Consider the following 22,191-nt stretch of genomic DNA (forward strand, 5'->3'; position numbering starts at 1 on the left):
CTCTCTCTCTCTCTCTCTGTGTGTGTGTGTGTCCTCTATCTCCTGGTGAAATGTCTCTTCTTAACATTGCCCTCTCTCCTGATTGGATAGTTTGGTCTTTACTGTTGAGTTTTGAGAGTTTGTTTTTGGTTTGGGTTTTGATTTGGTTTGGTTTGTAAGGCAGGATATCATATAACCTAGGCTGACCTCAAGCTCACAGTGACCTTGAACTTCCAATCCTCCTGTCTCTACTTCCTCAGTGCTGGGCCAGTAGGCATGTACCACTGTGCCCTGCAAGAGCTCTTTATGTGCACTAACTTTATGTTAGTCCTTGGTGACTCACACATAGGCTCTTCTTGGCTTTTCATCCTCTTAGCAAGCTCTATTGCAAAGCTTAGCATTTTGATGAAATCCACTTGGACATTTTCTTCTCCTTTTGTGACTTGCTTTTGGCCTCGAATCTGAGATGTCCCAGCCTAGCCCTGGAGCCTGGAGGTTTGTAAAGGTTTTATAGTGTCATATTTTACAGTTTAGTATGTAAACCAGCACGAGGCTTGGGTTATGCTTTTTTTTTTTTTTTTTTTTTTTTTTTTGCCTGAGGGCTCAGGGATGCTTCCATACCATTAACTAAAGCCTTTCTTCTCTTCTGTAAAGTGCCCAGACCCTCTACTATGTCTGGGAACTGCTTGCTGATTGCCATTCTACTTGGTTGTTCATGCCCACCCCTAAGCCCCCAGGATTGTAAGTGTTATGACCATATCAAAACTGGGTGAGCAGGATTCTGTATTTTTTTTTTCAGAATGTTTCATTCATTCTAGGTGTGGCAGCACATACTCCTTGAATACCAGGACTTGGCAGGTGGCTGGAGAGGAATTCAGGGTCAGCATAGGCTACATAGTGAGGTCAAGGCCAGCTTGGGCTATATGAAACACTATCTCAAAATCAAACCAGATAACCAAACTAGTGAGATGGTTCAATAGGTAAAGACAACTGATGCCAAGACTAACTGACTGAGCTCTCCACACGTGCTGTGGCATACATACCCAGGCCCCTTAGCTGCAAACAACAACAACAACAGCAATAACAACAATAACAACAACAACAGTATAATTAAAGTTTTTGATGTTTTTATTATTCTAGTTCTTTTGCATTTCTACATATACATTAGGATAATCTTTTTATTTAATTTTATTTTTTATCTTAAACATTTATTGTTTTTTCTTTTTATTGATTTAAGTTTTATTACATTATGATGAGAAAAGATACATGATTTCAATTTAGCTGAATTTGTTAACATTTAAAAACATATTTTAAGTAAGTAGAATTAAATCACATACTTGTTTTGCTTTTGTACCCCAACTCCTCCCAGAGACCCCCCCTTTAATACCTACAATACCTTTTTGTCATATTCTTTAAAATTTATAAAATATTATAACACTAAAAGTGAGTGTTATAAAAATTGTTTGATATAAAACAATCAATTTAACAGTCTTATGTAGATGCTTGTCTACAATACTGAAAATACATGTGTTTTTCTCAATATAAATTTTAAATAACTCCAACATATAAACTGTGTATTTTAAAATAGTACATCACTACTAGTATTTGTTAAAGGAACATAAATATATAAAGTATTTTTGTTTGTTTGTTTGTTTTGTATTTACTAGAGCTTAAACTCTTGGCTCTTACTGTGGTACAAGCCCCAAATAAGAACAATTTTTAGACATTGAATTTCATTGTAATAAGGCTGTACTTCAATGACCATTACATCACCAAAGGATTTTATCTCCATCATAGCTAAGCTGAGAGTTGACAGTTCTGCTGTGCAAAGGAATGAATTGTAGGCACAATTTTTGGATACAGACTTCCTGCTATGGTCAAAGCTATTTGACTTGAGTGAGTGTCTTTATTCTCAGCCCACAGAGAACAGGTTACATTCATTTAAGAAATGGTGTGTGTATTAAGATGGTCTATCCATAAAGTCATTCACCTACTGTTTCAATGAACAATGGTTCTGCTTGGAGGGTGGCACAGACATTAGGTGAGGGTAAGAATATGGTTCATTGGCTGTGGTAATTTGGAAAAGCATTAATCTCAGAGAGAGAGTAACTTAAAAAGTCCTCTTGGAAACTTGGTACAATAATTACAAACCTCAAGCACAGAATTCTTTGTTGTTCTCTTACAAGCCACCTCCCAAGTTAATTGTCTATGTTTCTTTTGGCTATATAAATACTTTTGAAATATGTAAGCTGTTCTGAAACCATAGTACAGTATAAAAACATGAAATAAACAATACTACTAATAGAGAGGCTGAGATAGGAGAAGCAAGATTTCAAGACCATTATGTGGTACATAGCAAGACACTGTCACGTACAAACAAGGAGAAAGTGTATATGGGTTGTACAATATTGGACCTATTTTTCCAATTACCAAATTAGAAAGACCATTGGATGACTGTCAACAAATTTCTAATTCCTCATATTTTTGGATTTTAATCGATTAGGTATGTTGGTAATATTAATTTTCATATTAAGGTATTAAGAAAAAGTAATTGATATTTCCTGTTGACTTTGTTGTAAGAGGTGGAATTAAGTTCGTGTGGGTTTGTTGAAAGATTACTTTCTTGCTTCTTCTAGGGTGTAGTTTTGCTCCTTATGTTGGTGTTTTCCATCTATTATCCTTTGTAGGGCTGGATTTGTAGAAAGATATTGTGTAAATTTCATTTTGTCATGGAATATCTTGTTTTCTCCATCTATGGTAATTGAGAGTTTTGCTGGGTATAGTAGCTTGGGCTGGCATTTGTGTACTCATAGGGTCTGTATGACATCTGCCCAGTTTCTTCTAGCTTTCATAGTCTCTGGTGAGAAGTCTAGTGTAATTCTGATAGGCCTGCCTTTATATGTTACTTGATCTTTTTCCTTTACTGCTTTTAAAATTCTCTCTTTGTTTAGTGCTTTTGGTGTTTTGACTATTATGTGATGGGAGGAATTTCTTTTCTGGTCCAGTCTATTTGGCGTTCTGTAGGCTTCTTGTATGTTCATGGGTATCTCTTTTTTTTAGGTTTGGGAAATTTTCTTCTATAATTTTGTTGAAGATATTTACTGGCCCATTACATTGGGAGTCTTCACTCTCTTCTATACCTATTATCCTTAGGTTTGGTCTTCTCATTGTGTCCTGGATTTCCTGGATGTTTTGGGTTAGGAGCTTTTTGCTTTTTGCATTTTCTTTGACTAATGTGTCAATATTTTCTATGGTGTCTTCTGCCCCTGAGATTCTCTCTTCTACCTCTTGTATTCTGTTAGTGATGCTTGCATCTATGACTCCCGATATTTTTCCTAGGTTTTCTAACTCCAGGGTTGTCTCTTTTTCTGATTTCTTTATTATTTCTCTTTCCATTTTTAGATTGTGGATGGTTTTGTTCATTGCCTTCACCTGTTTGATTGTGTTTTCCTGTAGTCCTTTAAGGGATTTTTGTGTTTCCTCTTGAAGGGCTTCTAGCTGTTTACCTGTGTTCTCCTGTATTTCTTTGAGGGAGTTATTTATGTCTTTCTTATAGTCCTGTATCATCATCATGGGAAGTTATTTTAGATCTGAATCTTGCTTTTCCGGTGTGATGGTGTGTCCAGGACTTGCTATGGTGGGAGAATTGTGTTCCGATTATGCCAAGTAGCCTTGGTTTGTGTTGTTTATTTTCTTACGCTTGCCCCCTACCATCTGGTTATCTCTAGTGCTACCTGCCCTTGCTAAATCTGACTGGAGCCTGTCCTTCCTGTGATCCTGCTTGTATGAGAACACCTCAGAGTCAAGCTGTCTCTGTGATTCTATGATTCTGGGATCCTGGGATCCTGGGCTTGTTAGAGTGCATGAGTGGAGCTTCCTTTGGGTTTTGTGGGACTGGCTGCAGAGTTTGTGCCCAAGGTCTGCTCAGGGCACTGGCCCAGAGAGACCAGAAGGAACCAGTGCCACTGGACAGGCTGAGTTCCTGTGTGCCTGGGTCCTGCAAGTCCCAGCTGCTCCCAGTGTTGGGACAGATATGTCCTCCTCACCTCCGATCCTCTGATCCTGGCCATATTAGCTCTGAGGGGAGCCACCTCTGGATGCTGTGGGACGGGCTGCAAAATTTGGGCTCAAGGTCTGCTTAGGGCATTGGCCCAGACAGACCAGAAGGAACCAGTGCCACTGGACTGGCAGAGTTCCTGCGTGCCTGGGTTCCGCTGATCCCAGTTACTCCCAGTGTTGGGACAGATGTTGTGTCCTCCTCACCTCTGATCTTGGGCGTGTTAGAGCACCTGGGAGTGGAGCTTCCTCTGGGTGTTGTGGGACTGGCTGCGGAGTTTGCATCCAAGGTCTGCTCAGGGCACCGGCTGGCCCAGACCTAATTTTAATTTTTAATTGTGTGTGTGTGTAGAGTTATATATGCATGACTGCAGTGCCTCCTGAGACCAGAAGAAGGCATCAGATCTCCTGGAGGTGGAGTTACAGACATTTGTGAGCAGTCTGACCTGGGTGCTGGGAACCAAATACCTATCCTCTGGAAGAGCACTGTGCAATGTTAACAGAGCCATTTCTCCAGTTCTACAACAGTCGTATCCACATGTGTAAGGCTTTTTGTTGTGAACTGAGAGTAGCTATATTGATTTATATCTCATTGAGGAACTATTTAGTGTGCTGAGCTTCATGGTCTGTGGTGTGAGCTCTGTGTCACTTCTACCTTTAATTTTTTCATCCCTGAGTCATTATTTCCAGCATGAAAGTCCTGTTCAAGTTCTTTATCTGAGGACTTGATGCTTTCTGTGAGCCTCTGAGTGTCCCTACCCACTCCTTTCGCTGCCCATGTTTTCTCATGAGATGTTCTCGTGATAGTAAGATGTTGTTTCTTTGAACCACTTTCCACATTTTTTCATTTGTCCTTAGTTGTCAGTGATTTAATTATCATGTGTCTTGGTGAGGAGTTATCAGAGCTGTATCTGGCCTACAATTCATTGGGTTCTAAATTTGCTAGGTCTACCATGTGGTGGTTTGAAGGGTTCCTCACAGGCTCATGAGTAAAAATGTCCTCCATAAACTCCAGCAGTGAGTGCTTGCCCCCCAGGTGCAGCACTGAAACCCTTAAGAGATGGAGCCTGCCTGGGGGTGAGAAACCACTGGCCCATCATCACGTGAATGAGCCTGGGTGATCCCTGTCCAGGGAGCTGTTCCACCTCACTCATCTCCCGTGCTTTGAGGTACTGAAATCCCTCAGAAACCAGGAGCTAGAACAAGCCTTTGTTGTGTTAGTTGTTTCTGACAGGCTTTGGGGCACAGCAATGATAAAAGAAATGAGCTCTGCATCTTCTGCCAACTCTAGAAATATCTCCCCCTTGCAGTATATTTTATCCTTGCTATCTTGATTCTTCCATTAAATCTATTTTATTATTCCCATAGCTTCTTGGCGCTTGCTTAATTATTTTAAATTTAGACTGTTACCCTCTGGGGTTGGAATTGAGTAATTTCTCTTAATTTTCTAGTTTACTCACTCTTTTTGTTTTGTTTTGTTTTGTTTGCTGTGGTAGACTAGACTGGTCCTGGACTTGTGACAATCCTCCTGCCTCTGTTTCTTACATGTTAGGTTTATAGACATGGCTACCCAACCAATTTACCTGCCTTTGCTCTACCCTTGATCTCATCTATGGGGTTTTCATTTCAACTTTTATTATTTTTATCCTAAAATTTCCATTCAGCTCTTCCTTATACCTTCTGTTTTTCCTGAGACTTTTGATTTTTTTAACTTATCTCAGGCATATTTACTTTTGAACACTGAAACGCTTTATGACAATTCTTCAAAAAAAAAATATTTAGACTATTGTGAGACCAATGTATCTTACCACTGGTGGTTGTTGTTGCTTGCTTATTGTCTCTTTAACTTTTAAATAACGTTATTTAACTTTTTTTAAAAGTGTGTGTGTGTGTGTGTCTGTGTGTGTGTACACATATGTATGCAGGTTCCTGGAAGGGACTTGGAGTTAGAAGAGGTGTCACATCCCCTACAACTTAGAGTTACAGGTTATTGTGAGCTGCCTCACATATGTGCTAGGAAAGGAATTCAGGTTCTCTGAAAGTATAGCAAGCATCTTGACCAGTGAGCCATGTCTCTAGCCCCCATTTTTGTTTGTTTTTGAGAGAGAGTCTCTTGTATTCCAGGTTGGCCTTGGATAAGCCAAGGATGACCTTAAAATTCAAACTTTTTATCCTACCTCCAACTGGGATTACAGGCCTCCACCACCATGACAGGTTTATATAATACTAGGATCAATCCTAGATCTTGGATGCTAGGCAAGCATTCTAACAACTAAGCTGTGTTCTCAGCACATCTTTAAAAGGAATTAGAAAGATCTATTAGTTGTTTGTCCTTAAAAATAGGAAGAAAGAAGGATCTTTTTGTTTTAACTTTTTGTTAAATATTTTAACTTTTTGCCAATATGCTTTCCTCCATTATGTGCATGGCTGGTACCCACAGAAGCCAACAGAGGGCATCATATCCCCTCGAATTGGAATTATAGCCATTTGCAATATATCCAGTGTAGGTACTGAAAATCAAAGTTGGGTCTTCTGCAAGAGCACCAAGTACTCCTAACTGTTTAAGCCATCTCTCCAGCCTGTGTCTTTTATATATATTTTAAAGATTTATTTAATTTATATGAGTACAATGTCGCTGCCTTCAGGCATACCAGAAGAGGGCATCAGATCGTATTACAGATGTTTGTGAACCACCATGCGGTTGCTGAGAATTGAACTTAGGACCTTTGGAAGAGCAGTCAATGCTCTAAACCACTGAGCCATCTCTCCAGCCCCATCTTTTACATTTTTATTTGCAGTATTCTCGTTATATAACACAAGTGACTTCTTATGGAAATGTAGTCACTTTTCTAGACTACGTTAGGGGAGTCTGGGTCACATTACAGGCTTCCGTTGTACCTGCTAAGGTAGAAGAAGGAGTGTCATTATTGGGAGATATGTCGCACCATTTGTTCCTGATAAGAGTGAAATCAAGATACCCCACTCAGCTCCTGCTGGCACCAGAAGAGGCTGGGGGCTCCTGCTCCCGCGTCCATCCCCTCGGGAGTAAAGGGAACGAGGGACCTGCTCTCTAGTGGCGTCTGTGGGTGTCTCAGTCAGTGTTCTATCACCATGACCACACAACTCTGATAAAGTAAAGCACTTAATTGGAGCTGGCTTACAGTTTCAGAGATTTAGTCTGTGGAGGGGAGCACGGTGGCGTGTGGGTAGACGTGTGCTGGAGAAGTAGCTGAGAGTTCTATAGTCAGATCCACAGGGGGCAGGAAGAGAGGCTCCTGAGCAGGGTTGTATCTTTGCTGACAAGAACTTTAGGGCCTTCTGCAGGACTTGGCTGGAGTACAGCCATTTAAGATGGAAAGGCTGCCATTTTTCCCAGGCTACCACTTCTAGGGCCTTTAACTAAACCTAGTGGGCTTTGCTTGAGGATTCTCGTTCTGTCTGGCCTCCCGGTTCCTCCCTGTACCTTGTGTGGCCAAGAAAGAGCCCAGGAAATGCATCTTCAGATCATTCTCGGGCTTCTGAGTTTCACGGTTGGTTGGCCTCTGCATCTCCAAGAATAATGTCTGGTCTGGGTGTACTCTTGCACACCTTTAATCTCAGCGCTCTGGAGACAGAGGTGGCAGGTCTTTGTGAGTTCAAGGATGCCTTGCCCTAGCTACCAAGTTTTAGGACAGCCAGGGCAAAATAGTGAAGCCCTGTCTTTATAAAAGATCAAAAATAAAAACGGTATTCAGAGCTGGAGAGGTGGCCCAGTAGCTCAGAATAAGAACTGTCCTTGCAGAGGACGCAAGTTCAATTCCCAGCAACTATATCAGGCAACTCAGAACTACATGCAGCTCCAGCTCCAGGGTATCCACTGCCTCCTTCTGTACTTAGGCTCACATACCCCACATACTGTTACATACAATTAAGAATAAAAACCTAGAGTACTTTCTGGGGATTGGTCCATTTGCTTATTTGCTTTTGAAATTAAATCTCGATGTCCAAGCTTCTCACATTACTGGGCTCAAGTGATCCTCCTGCTTCAGCCTTCCCGGTAGCTGGAACTACAGGAACATTGCAAGTATGTCCAAGGGTTCCAGTTGTGCTTAGTAAAGAATAGGGTAAAAAATAAAAAGCATGTCCACCCCATCACTATGAAGTAGATGGTACAGAACACTGAGATGCAGTCTGAGAAGGCAGGCGTGAGACTTGCTGGTAAGAGCTGCCCACTGCAGGACAGCAGGGGCTAAGCCCTGCCCTTCTATCTATTCACAAGGAGGATTTCTTTCAATAAAGATTTTGTGAATGAATGAATGAATGAATGGGTGAAGGCAGAATGAGTGAGCAGATGGATGAATACAAAACCCAGTGAAGGAATGTCAAATGGTGTCCACAGCCACACTGGTTCCCATTTCTTCATGCTCTTGGTTCTGAGACAAGCCCCATGGTGTTGAGGGTCCCTCAGTGTGGGAGCACGGTAACAGCCTGCTGGACCCCAGGTAACTTGGCTGAGGGAGTCAGATGAGGGAGCACCCAATTCCAGGCATGCTCTCCCACACCGCGCCCACCTCTTCTCTCTTTTGTTCACTGTAGTTTTGTAAATCTTTTTTTTTCCCCCTGAATCAGAGAACATCCTGGGTAACATTGGTTTTTGGAAATGTCTTTCTCAAAGCTGAATCTTCAGGGAGCTGGGAAAAAAGACTTTATTTCTCATATCCTGAGATGACACTCACATGCCGGGTTGGGATTTGCATTGACTAGTTCTGTCTAACCTTAGCATAGATGTTCATATTTTCCATTTCCTGGCATTTTTATTTAAAGCATTTATTTCCTTCCCTCTCTTCCACTGAAGAGGAAGGTTAGGAGGTGGGGGGGCAAAGGTCACTGGGAGGTCTGGGAAGTTGGTGTGCTGTGGTGTGGCCCTTCAAGTGAATCTTATTATTCTCGTGGCTGCTGGACTGTGTTTATGAAGCCTGCAGCTGGACCCAGGGCCCCCACACCCGGCAGGCACTCTGTCACTGAGTCATACCCCAGTCCATTGTCACCCCACTTTGGGTCTCTTAGAGTTGGTATCAAGCTCTGTAAGCTTCAGTTCTATATCTTTGATTTAGGGGAGGCCACTAGTGGTGTGAGGGGTGAGAGAAGGGACCTCTCCCAGACTGATGGATCCATACACCTCCTCATCACTGATGTCCAAAGCCAGGGGGAAGAAACAGCTGAATTGAGCTTTCCATCATTCCTTTTGGGGGGCCACATATCCCTTGGCACCCCTTTCCTGCATTCATCTGTCTCCGTGGGGGTAGGCCAGACAATTAAACAATCATGATCTCCTAAGCCAGTGGTACTCAACTTGTGGATCTTGATCCCCACCCCTGCCTTTGGGTCAAACGATCCTTGTACAGGATGGCATATCAGATATTTACATTATGACTCATAACAGTAGAGAAATGATAAAGTAGCAATGAAAATAATTTTATGGTTGGGGATCACCACAACACCAGGAATTGTATTAAAGGGTCACAGCATTAGAAAGGTGAGAGCCACTGTTCTAAACCCTTATACCATGGTAACATAGGGAAACTGGGGAAGCTCTGATGACTAACTCAGAAGTTAGCAGTGACAGCTCACTGTGTATCCTTACCAAGAAGCTGTGAGCTTAATTGGGTGTTTGGGTGTGTGTGTGTGTGTGTGTGTGTGTGTGTGCGTGCATGTGCATGCTTGCATATGTGTGTACATGTGTGTGTGCATGCATGTGTGTATACACAGTTGCTTTAGTTGTTTGATTGAACTTAGAGCCTTGCACATGCCCGCCTTGTGCTCTAACCACTACCCATACAACAGTTAGGTCTTGGTATTGGCTGAAGCTATTGTTCTGTTAGTCAGCTGGCTTGCCGTCATTTAGATGGCACTGAGTCTGGAGAGATGACTCAGCAGTTAACAGCACTGTCTGCTCTTGCAGATGATCCAGCTCTGGTTCTCAGCACTCACATGGTGCTCACAGCCATGTGCAACTCCAGCTTCCCCCAACGTCTTCTTCTGACCTTCCTAGGCCCAGCACACACATAGTACAGTCTTAGGCACCCACACACATAAAAATGGAAATTTAAATTTTTAAGAAGAGAAGTCAATAGGCCTAAGAATCTTGGAATCCACCCTGCTTCCCACACTAGTACAGAGATGGTGATTTTAACAGATACAGAGATCCGGTGCCCCGGGAAGCCTCTGCCTCCTAAGGGCTGGGGCTACAGGTGCATGCCCCGCACCTGGCCCTGCAGCCTCTTTCTTAATGCAGTGAAATTCTAATCTACTATTCTAGTCTGCTTGTGAGTTTTGAGGTAAGGCTTTACTACACAGCCCAAGCTGGCCTTGAACTTACAACTCTTCTACTTTGGAGGAATTAAAAAAAAAAATCTTCAACAACTTTATTGAGGCATATTTTATATACTATAAAGTTCAGTCATTTATACCATGAGTCATACGATTCAAATACTAAGGGCTGGGATGGTGCCTTAGTGGTTGAGTGCGCTGACTGCCTTGTAGAGGACCCAGGTTCAGTTCCTGGCACCCACATGGCAGGTCACAACCATCCTTAAAGGAATGGATCTGGTGTGCTCTTCTGATGTCCCCAGGCCCCAGGCTCACACATGGTGCACATCTATACATGCAGGCAACACACACACACCCGCACACGCATGCGCACACACACACACACCAGCTGCAGCACATTGTGTCATTCCCCAAAGATTCCTTCTATTCTTGAACCACTCTGAGTCATTACAAACTTTGTTTCTGTCTATCTGTCTGTCTATGTGTCTGTGTATCTGTCTGCCTGTCTCTCTCTCTCTCTCTCTCTCTCTCTCTCTCTCTCTCTCTCTCTCTCTCTCTCTCTGATTTGCTGGTTCTGGATAATTGTTGCCTTTGTGTTTCACTGTGTGGAGGTTGTGTGTGTGTTTGTGTGTGTGTGTGTGTGTGTGTGTGTGTTGTTTTTGTTTTGTTTTTAGACAAGGTCACTGGGAGCTCATTGTGTAGATCAGGCTATCTTCAGACTCGCAAACAGATCTGCCTGCTTCTGCCACACAGTGCTGGGATTAAAGACCTGCACCACCATGCATGACTTAGCCTATCAGTACTTTGTTTCTTCTTGTTGATTGGCATCCAGTGACCCCTTTAGTAATAGACCGTAGTTAGGATACAGCCAGCGGCTGCTGCCTTGGGTTTCTCCAGGCCATTGTGAACAACTGTGTTTGCACGCCTGTTTCCTGTGGGCAAATGTTCTTGGTTCTCTGGTGTACGGATAGCCTCTGGCTTGAGATCTCTGCTCCAAAGCTGACTATATTTAGACATCTGAGGAACCTGCGCTTCCTCCCACCGCACCTGTGCCACTTTATAATTTCCCAGCAGCCCTTGAGGCTAACTTGTCTACATCCAGCACTGACTATTGTTCTTCCTTAATTATTAATCAGCCCAGGAGACGCGAAGTGGTGTGTCACTGTGGTAGTCATTTGCCTTTCCCTAGAGACTCCACGCTATTGCAGATATTTTTCTGGAGTTGGAAGGCATTTCCTATCTTTTCTGTCTTTTCGATAAAATGTCCGTTCAGATCCTTTCTAGTTGTTAAGGGGGATCCACTTTTCATCTTCTCGTGGTTGTGTGGAAGGGGTTCTTTCTGTGGTCACAGCCCCTTCCTGATGGTGCTGTGTGCTAGAAGACTTGATCGCACAGTTTCATTCATGTGAGCATGGCATGTTTACCCAATGTGGTCAGTGCCACCGCTTGTCCACACACTCCTACATGACCACAGTCATACCTGCAGTGTATTGTGGGTATATCCTGGATATATCACATACAGACCAAAGGATCCTCTGCCTTCCACAACCCTATGCTTCCTTTTGAAAGACAAGTTTCCCATGGTGTTTGTCTGAGACAAGATCTCCTTATGTTTCCAAGGCTGCCCCAGCACACACTGTGTAGCTCAGGCTGACCTTGAACTCATGCTGATCCTCCTGCCTCAGCCTCGTGAGTGCTGGATTACACCTCATACCATGCTGGGCTCTATGTTGGACTTTAATAAAGTCTGGTTTACCCATTTCTCCTTTCAGGCTTGAACATTTAGTATCATATCTAAGAAATGTTATATTTTGCTTTAAAATATATTTGTGTATGCCTATTTAAAATATATATGTGTATGCCTATTTTGCCTTCATGTGCCATGTATAAGCCCAGAGCTGTCAGAGTCAGAAGGGGGTGTTGGATCCTCTGGAACTGGAGTTACAGGTGGTTTGGAGCTGCCACTGGGTGCTGAGAACTGAACCAAGGTCCTGTTCGAGAGCAGTAAACACTCTTAACTACTGAGCTATTTCTCCAGCCTCCAGACACCAGGACATTGATCTGTATCCCCAGAAGGTCCTGAGGGCCTCTATCAAGCTCAAGGTCACCTGCCAACTGCTTCTTTCACTGAGGCTGACCTCTGCAGCAGAGCTCAAATGGTCCCCCGCCACTGGCATCGGCTCTGTGCACTCAGAAGGTGGCTCTGCCAAGCTTAGGGTGTTGTGGAATATATACCCTCCAAGACACGAGGAGGCTGTGCCACCCTTGGCACAGTCTTGCCCAGCCTTGCCCATGGTACTTTTTACTTGGAATGGAAGCCAAGAAATTAATGTGTTTACTTACTCAACTAGAAGTGTCATCTATGCAAATGAAGAACGCGCGCAGGCTGGAATGGGGATCAGTTCAGAATGTGCTCAAATGGAATCCTGAATTCTCATTCCTTCTAGAGAAAACAAACCTGTTTTTAAAAAAAAACACAACACATTTTATTATTTTCAAATGAAATTTATTTTTATTGTGTTTTTAAAAACAAATGTGGTTGATGTGCTCTTATTTTTCCTATCATTAAATTAAGTCAAATCTCATTTCTTGACACCTTGGGAAATATTAAAGATAATGTTTTTCACAGCCCAGAGAGAGTCATGAGTTCAGCAGAGGTCCACTCTCTCTCAGAGCCTTTTGATCAGTAGAATTGGCACCAGTCTATACAAACAACACATTGAAGGTTTGATTTGGTCTTCAGATTTTCCTATATTGTCATGAGTGGTCTAAAACTGGGTATCAGTGACTACATGATAGTCTCTGCTTCAGTCTCTGTTACTGTAACAAAATGCCCAAGGCAGGCTTAACTATGAAGAAAAAAAAGATTGATGCAGCTCAGAATTCAGGTGATCGAAAAGCCACGGTTAGGCACTCCCAGTGCAGCAACCTCTAGTGGGGAAGGAAAATGCCATAGCGTGTGAAACGGTAAGCCAGAGAAAGCCCGGGGTCAGGTTCAGGTGTCAGTACCAATGGTTCTTCCAAGATTTGAAGGTCTACCTTGGTCCCAAAATGGGCAGTCCCCTAGGAGGTTGGAGGACCCATTAGGCCCCTCCCATGTTGGTGGGTCTGCATCCATATACAAACCGCACACCTGCAGGTCAGTTTTTTGGGGGGACTAACAAAGTGGAGATCTGTTTGTTTGTTTTGTTCTGGATTTGTTTTTGAGGTCATTAATAGGCAGAGATGACCTTTAACTCCTGTCCTGCCTCTACTTTGCAGGTATTAAGATTGCCCACCTTGGGTCTATATCTTTGTTCATGTTTCAGATTACTATGAAAAATTTTTCTAACTCTGAAGCTTCCAAGGAAGGCTAGACAAGTTGTCTAAATGGCATGGAACAATACTCATCAGGAAGATAAATGATTTCTAAAGTTCAAGTTAGTGCTGGAACATGTCTTTAATCCCAGCACTCGGGAGACTGGCAGGCAGATCTCTGTGAGTTTGAGGCCATCCTGGTCTACATATTAAGACCCTGTCTAAACAAACAAACAAGTGAGCAAATAAATAAATGAAAGCAAGCTAAAGCAATAACAAGAAGAGAAGGTGGTCTCTTTAGCTAGACTGGAGTAGCTTTGGCTATTGGAAAATATAGTGGTTACAATTGAGCCCCTGCTATATGCCAGGCACAGTACTAAGCACCTTGAATGCTACATCTGAAACCACATTGCAGGTTTTAGTCAGACCATTACCTTTGAGAAAGATGGATGGCATTTACCTCTTGTTATGTGCTTCCCATGAAAGAAGAGCTTAAATTTCTCAAGGTAACTCCCGGCTTTACCAGATAAGATCTTATTCTCAAAGAATTCATATTGGGCTTGGGGTTGTGGCTCAGTTGGCAGCACTCAGGAAATCGCCTAGCATTCAGGAGGCCATGGGTTCTGTCCCCGGGACTGCATAAAACTGGGCCTGGTGGCACCTGCCTCTCATCCCAGAACTCAGTAGATGGAGACAAGAGTCATCCTTAGCTATGTACGTAGTTTGAGGTGGAGGCTAGCCTGGGTTACAAGAGCCCTCATCTCAAAAACCAAAACAAGGACTGAAGACTTGGTTGGCTCTGTGTCAGAGAATGAACTGCTTTTGCAGAGCATCCCAGCACCCAAGTCCAGCAGTCTTCAGCTTCTTGTACTGCCATCTCTGTGGCATCCAACAGACTCTCTGAGTCTCTGAGAGTACCTGCACATACTCACAGACACTTGGACTCACGGATGCAAGGACACACACACACATACACACACACACACACACACACACACACACACACACACACTCTTTAAACCCACAACACAAGCAAGTCCTCCTCACTGTGAGATGCATGTTGTGCCCTAGGCTTGACAAATGTGCCATTGCTCTAGGAACACTTTCTTCTGTACCGCAGGGAATATCTGACATCAGATATGCGGTTGTCACTCTGGGAGGTTTCTGCTACTGGTGTCCCATGCACTGAAGCTGGGGATGTTTGCACAGACCAGGCACAGGGCAGACCCCACCCAGAGTAAGGCTTCTCCCAAATGCCAGTGGTACTCAGGCGAGAGACCCAAAGGGAATACTCCAAGACCACAGGCTCTGCAAACACACAAACTGTATAGCTTTGAGGAAACTTCTTGGCCTCTCTGAGTGTGGGGTGCTCAGATTAATATAGTAGATGTGTGAGAGATGCCCAGGGCTTGGCCTCTTACTGTCTGTGGTCCAGAATGTGGAAGAAACAATGCCCTTTGGCTTGTTTCACGGTACTTGAGCTTGATTGGATTTTACTATTTGTAATTACTAAAGAGCCTGCTCCTCCCGATGGCTTCAGTCTGCATCCACCACTGTAATTCAGAAGGATGTTGGCCTCCTAGCATGGAGAAAGGGATGGAGAGAAGGAGGGGACATTTTTTTTTCTGCTTTTGATATAAGGATCCTTTGGCAGAATCTAGACTGCTCAGTCTCCTGGGGACTAGGGGAGTGTATGAGGCTGAAGGGATCCATGTCCCCACCCTCATCCTCTCTGCAGGCCCCTGTCTCTACATGCCCCCTTTCTCTTCAGTCTCCTGTGTTATATGAGGTCAGATTGGGAGCCCGTGTCCCCCATGTTCTCCTCAGTCCCCGCTGGGATATGAGACCAAGTGGGGATCCCTGTCTCTGTGTGTCCCCACCCTCTTCACAGTCTCTTGTAAGAAGTGAGACTGGATGGGTTCTGTCATCTTTCTCTGTAGTCTCTGTGGGCTGTGATGCCAGACGGGGTAGGGTCTGTGTTGGCATGTCTCCCTCTCTCGCCACAAGCACCTGGCCCTCTTTTAGAAACTGTTGTGAATCTGCTCTTCAAACTGCTGATCTGAAAGGAGGGGGGAGCACACCGCTTGTTATTTCCTGGCTAGGAAGTCTGAGGGTTGGATCCAGCACAGGTACTTCCCAGCCACTGTGTCCCTGTCACCCTGTAGCTGCCCAGAAGGGTCCCCAGATGCTGGAGTGCTCTGCATCTCATTCCTGATCATTTGGACGTTTTTATTTAACGCTGTGAGGCTTGGTGGCAGAGCACTTGTTTGGGGAAAGTGACGCTCTAGGATTGATTCCCAGTATTGGAAAACATTTTTCCCTCTCCCCACCCCCCCCCATTTTATTAGTACTTTGGTATTTTGTTTTCTTTTATTTTAAAGTAGCTGACCCTGAGTGGGGCATGGAGTGAAGGACAGTTCTTTCCTGGGCCCTCTGTAGTTCTCTGTGTGTGACCACACACTCCAGACCTAGAACCCATGGGTCCCTGAGGCATCTCTTTTTCTTGGGAAGTCCCCAGCATTCCCTCAAGCCTGACCTTGAGGCTCCCCCTCCTTTCTTGGAATTGCAGCAGCCTTTCTCAGGCAGTGCTGTTTGCTAAGATCCCTGGGTGGCCATTTCTTTCTGGGCTCACAGCCGGCTCACAGAGTTCCCCAAGGCTTTTCCACTTCCACGGAACTGCAGGCATTCCTCCATCCTCACTCTGAGGGCTAGGCACAGGGCTTTCTTTCCAAGGGCTTCCCAATAGCTCCACCCCATCAGCTCCCTCCCAACTGCTCCCCTCCAACAGCTGCCCTCTTCCAACAACAATTCTTGGGCAGTGGCTTAAGGAAAGAACACATTTAGCTACCATACGAGCAAGATTGCCAAGTTACTTCAGCAGCTGCGTGACAACAGAATCCTAAACTACAGCCTCTGAGGGTTTTTTTTTTTTTTTTTTGATGTTCCTAACTACCTCCTAACTACCGCCATACCCCAAACACCCCTTCTTCACTTCCTTTCAGGAGTAGGGTAGAGGGAAGGGGTGATTTTCATAACTTGGCATCTTTGTCACAGAGGGAGAATGCTTTTTAGTCCTACAGCTTCTTTCTGGTCACAGTTCTGTCTCAGGACCATCAAAGAGGACCCAGATAATGAGACTGCTCAGGGCATTCAGGACATGTTCAATATAAGACTTGTACAAGGTGCTGATCACCCTGTCCTGGTTAAACTCTGGTATCTAATCTCCACAAGATCAGAGTTTTTTTCCTCTGGTTTGTCTATGGTGGTATCTCTGATATTAATACTAATGTCAGGAATCCAGCAACTAGTCCCTGGCGGAATTCAAGGACTACAGGAACACATGAGTCCTGACGGTGGGATGGGTACCCTCTGCCCCTAGCAGCTTCCACTCCCAGTCTGACCAGCATGATGCTCATAGGTGACCTCTGATCATTTTGACTAGACCTCTAACCCTGATCTTGTGTCTTTTCTCCTAGGGAGGGAGCCATTGCTGGAGGCTGCCCGTGTGCCAATGAGCCTTCCCAACACCTCCACTGCCTTCGAAGACAAGATGTGTGAGGGGAACAGGACGGCCATGGCCAGCCCTCAGCTGCTGCCCCTGGTGGTGGTTCTAAGTAGTATCTCTCTGGTCACAGTGGGCCTCAACCTGCTGGTGCTGTATGCTGTGCGCAGTGAGCGCAAGCTACACACCGTGGGCAACCTGTACATTGTCAGCCTGTCAGTTGCAGACCTGATTGTAGGGGCAGTCGTCATGCCCATGAACATCCTCTATCTCATCATGACCAAGTGGTCCCTGGGCCGCCCCCTCTGCCTCTTTTGGCTCTCTATGGATTACGTGGCCAGCACGGCATCCATCTTTAGCGTCTTCATCCTGTGTATCGATCGCTACCGCTCTGTCCAGCAACCCCTCCGGTATCTGAGGTATCGAACCAAGACCCGTGCTTCAGCTACCATCCTGGGGGCCTGGTTTCTCTCCTTCCTGTGGGTTATACCCATACTTGGCTGGCATCACTTCATGTCCCCAGCCCCAGAGCTTCGGGAAGACAAGTGTGAGACAGACTTCTACAATGTCACTTGGTTCAAGATCATGACTGCCATCATCAACTTCTACCTCCCCACTTTGCTCATGCTGTGGTTCTACGTGAAGATCTACAAGGCTGTGCGGCAACACTGTCAACACCGCCAGCTCGCCAATGGGTCCCTCCCTTCCTTTTTAGAAATCAAGCCGAGGTCAGAGGATGCCAAGGAGGGTGCCAAGAGACCTGGGAAAGAGTCTCCCTGGGGGGTTCTGAAAAGGCCGTCAAGAGATCCTAGTGGAGGACTGGATCAGAAGTCAACATCTGAAGACCCCAAGGTAACCTCTCCAACTGTCTTCAGCCAAGAAGGGGAAAGGGAGACAGTCACACGCCCCTGTTTCCGTCTTGACATCACACAGACAGAGTCTGTGGCTGAGGGAGATGTCGGGGGCTCAAAGGCCCATGAGCAGGTCTTGAGCCAGCCCAAAATGGATGAGCAGAGCCTGAGTGCATGTCGGCGGATCAGTGAGACATCAGAGGACCAGACCTTGGTGGATCGACAGTCCTTCTCCCGGACCACAGACTCAGACACCAGCATAGAGCCAGGGCTGGGCAGAGTCAAACCGAGAAGTGGGTCTAACAGTGGGCTAGATTACATCAAAGTCACCTGGAAGAGGCTCCGCTCACACTCCCGGCAGTACGTGTCCGGGCTGCACTTGAACCGAGAGCGGAAGGCAGCCAAGCAGTTGGGTTTTATCATGGCGGCCTTCATCCTCTGCTGGATTCCCTATTTCATCTTCTTCATGGTCATTGCCTTCTGCAATAGCTGCTGCAGCGAACCTGTGCACATGTTCACCATTTGGCTGGGCTACATCAACTCCACCCTGAACCCCCTCATCTACCCCCTGTGCAACGAGAACTTCAAGAAGACATTCAAGAAAATTCTGCACATTCGTTCCTAAGGGCATACCCAGAGGATGCCACATAGTGGATAGACAACGTCTGATGTCCAAGAGGGAACCAGAGGAAGAAAGCATGGGTGTCACTAGACCCCCTGAGCATTAAGAAGTGGAATCTAAGGTCCTGGGCTGAGCAATATGAAGGCATTCCCAGGGACCGTCAGAAGGAGAGCAGGCAGCAGAGTGGTTGTGCCCTGGGTAGAATGCAGAGCATCTGAAAGAGACCCAGGCAGAGCATGCCTGGCCCTCGGGGGCTGTGGGAGTCTTGGATACTCCTTGGAAGTCAAACTCTCTGACTTAAGTTCCTTAGTAAACTGAAGTGGGAATGTGTGGCTACAGTTCTTTCTGGAGGCTTAGCCTGGACTCAGACTTCCTGAACAAAAGCTATGTGACTGCAGAGACATGCCATGGATGCTGTCCCCTCCCAGGGGACGCCTGGAGAGGCATGGCAGCTATTCTGTTGCAGCCATGCTTCTCAAAACACAGTCCTTCTGAGCCTCGCCTTTCTTAGAGCTTTGTCTGGAGCTGTCTGCCCCACCCTGGAACCTGCCTTACCCGTGTCTCAGAGTTGCTAGGAAATTAGGCAGCTTGTGAGCCCGTCATTTTCAACCTTTAGTTGTTTTGACTCTTAAAATGGTGGCAGCAACAACAACCATACAGTAACAAAAACTGTCCTCAAGTGTCAAGAGGAGGAAGAAGTGGTTTCTGCATGGTTGCATTTTAAGCAGAGGAAAGGCAAGAGAGCCTTGTTTCTTGAAGACTCCACCAGGGGGCTCTCACTTCAGGTCTCTGACATGACGAGGCGGGTAATAGCCAAGGGAAAAGACTTCCTGGGATCATTTGACACTCACGTCAGAAACTTGGGATGAGAACTTAGTATGGCTCCAGATCCTTATCATTCCTTGTCACTCCAGCGCCTTCTTCTCCAAAAAGGAAGAAATACCCCCTGTCATGTACTCACAACATTCCCCGGGGGGAGAGACTGGCATGGAGCACACCTGTCCACAGAGGGTGACCTCAGAAGGGACACATGTGTTTTTCTCTGTGAGACTGTGTGGTTTCTAGTCACATATGCTAAGTGAATCCTGTTGAAGGCATGGGAGCATCCGGTTTTATTTATGCCACAGTCAGGTTGTGATTTATATTTTAAACTATAATGTTAAACATCAATGTGTGTCGCAAGTAGGAACCCCTGTAAAAGCTGGGCTTTTGTGTCTGTGTTCCTGTTTGCATGATCTGCCCAAATGAGATATTTTTGCTTACCTACAACACGACATTTGGAAGGATACTGTTACATGGCTGCTTTGTGTCTACTTTTCTGAGTCTCACAGGCTGGGGAACAGGTGGAAATGAAAGCCTGACAAGGATTTCTGTCTGGTTTCTACTCAAATTTATAAATGTCCTTTAAAAGGACTTTTTTTTTCTAGAACATGGGGTGAACAGGGCAGCCATGGCCGGTGCTCACTGCTGCCCCTGATAGTGGTTCTAAGTAGCATCTTACCCCTTCTTGCATCCTGGGACACTCTTCACACTCGAGCTTGAGGGTGTCTTGAGGCTATGCTTCGAAAGGAGCTTTGACTTGGGTCTGACAAGGACAAGAAGGGATCAGTGGATACAAGTCATCAGCTAAGGAACACACGATGCCCTGTGACGAGGCTTGGAGTTTCCAACACTTACACAGAAGGCTTTTACATGAACCTAAAAACAAAAAGCATTGGGGGCTGGGGAGATGGCTTGGTGGTGAAGAGCACTACCTAGTCATATAGAGGACCCAGGTTCAGTTCCCACCTCCTGCATGGCAACTCACAAGAATTAATAGCTCTAGTTCCAGGGGACCCAACCCTTTCTTCTAGTTTCCTCAGGCACAAAGCACACACTTGGTGTACATGTGTACATAAAGGTAACACACACACACACACACACACATGAAATAAATCTAAAAGGTAAAGTTGGAGCTGGAGAGATAGCTCAGTATCTCTTGCAGAAAATGCAGGTATGGCTTTAGCACATACATGACAGATCACACTAGTTCCTGGGGATCAGGATCCCTCTTTTGGCATCTGTGGGCACCACACACACACACACACACACACACACACACAGAGTGCACATATATACACACAAGAAAAATACTCATACACATATAAAAAGTTTTTTAAAAAAATAACATAAATTTAAAAACAGGTGTGGCAGCATGCTACTGTAATCCCAGTGCTGGAGAGACAGAGACAGGGCAGCCTTAGCATTCAGTACCCACCTCATTTAACTGGGTCATCAAGGGCAAGATTCAGCAAGTGACCCTGTCTCAAAAACTAAGCTAGAGAAGGATAAAGGAAGAACCCCCCAACATTGACTTCTGGGACACACACACACATGCACATGCACACACACACACACTGTCACCACCACCACCATGAGCGTATGCCAACAGCCAGGCTTTGTGTCTTACCACTACTGCCTAACACCATACTGGACTCTCCAGTTTCTTCAGGATTCTCTCCATGGGCTGATTAACTTTAGGCAAGTTCTCTGGAAACTTACCTATTAAACTTACTAATTTACCCAACATTGACTTCTGTGTTAGGGATTAGTTCTAGTGCTTTGTCTTATTCAGCTCCCAAAAGCCTTGCTTCCAGATGCTGAGAGTTCCTGCCCCAAGCTGGCTTTGATTGGTAATACAGAATTGCCGTACAGCCAATGGTTGGGCAGGGACATGGAGACCGGACTTTTTTTTTTTTTAAGATTTATTTATTTATTATATGTAAGTGCACTGTAGCTGTCTTCAGACACACCAGAAGAGGGCATCAGATCTCATTTCAGATGGTTGTGAGCCACCATGTGATTGCTGAGCTTTGAACTCAGGACCTTTGGAAGAGCAGTCTTAACCACTGAGCCATCTCGCCAGCCCCTGGAGGCAGGGCTTTTAAATTGCATGGACAAGGGACCAAGGAGAAAGAGAGAGGAAAACTAGGAAACATGACTAGGAAACAAGGAGAACAGACTTAAAGGCCCACCATCAGGTAAGATTCCAGGAAAGTGGCCCTAGGGGCCATTCCTCCAATTGGGGTAGCAGAGATGAAATACAGCTTTTCAAAGATGTTAATTCAGGAATACTGGAGGGGAGTGTGTACTAGCTGCAGGGAGGTTTAGAAGTGCCCAGCCATTGAGCTAGTCAAAACACATCAAAATTAACTGGCATGTGCCTTTCATTTGTGAATCCAGAGCTCTTGGGCGGGTGCATTGTGTGTATGACCTACTGGGAGCCAAAGCAGATGAACTAAATCACTGCTACACTTCTGCATAACTATGTGCAGAGGTTATGAATTAGTTTGGGGTTTGCTACTATAACAAAGTAAACGAGGCAGATTCCTTTGTAAGGAACAAAAGCTTGTGTTAGCTTATAGCTCCGGGTATTCAGGATCCAGACAGCATGGTACAGGCTCTGTTGAGGACTCTAAGGTGCATTGCATCATGAGGTCTGTCTGTCTGTGTGCAGGTCTGGTCTGATTTGATCTGTTCCCTTTCCTTATTTTTATACAAGGCTTCCGGATCTGGCCGTTAAGCCCCACTAATGC

At 45.1% G+C, this 22,191-nt stretch overlaps 1 protein-coding gene across 3 annotated transcripts in view; it reads left to right on the top strand.

Moving 5' to 3' along the window:
* Hrh1 (histamine receptor H1) overlaps positions 1-19,902 on the top strand; it is a 90,342-nt gene extending 70,440 nt beyond the window's left edge. For all 3 annotated transcript variants that reach the window (XM_031382965.1, XM_031382966.1, XM_031382967.1), the window contains exon 2: positions 17,118-19,902. In XM_031382965.1, the coding sequence (XP_031238825.1) occupies positions 17,118-18,619 (1,502 nt within the window). In that variant the 3' untranslated portion in view covers positions 18,620-19,902. The remainder of the gene's footprint in view (positions 1-17,117) is intronic.
* Positions 19,903-22,191: the final 2,289 nt, after the last annotated feature.

This window comes from Mastomys coucha, unplaced genomic scaffold (genome assembly GCF_008632895.1).
Source record: "Mastomys coucha isolate ucsf_1 unplaced genomic scaffold, UCSF_Mcou_1 pScaffold20, whole genome shotgun sequence".
Lineage (NCBI taxonomy): Eukaryota > Metazoa > Chordata > Mammalia > Rodentia > Muridae > Mastomys > Mastomys coucha.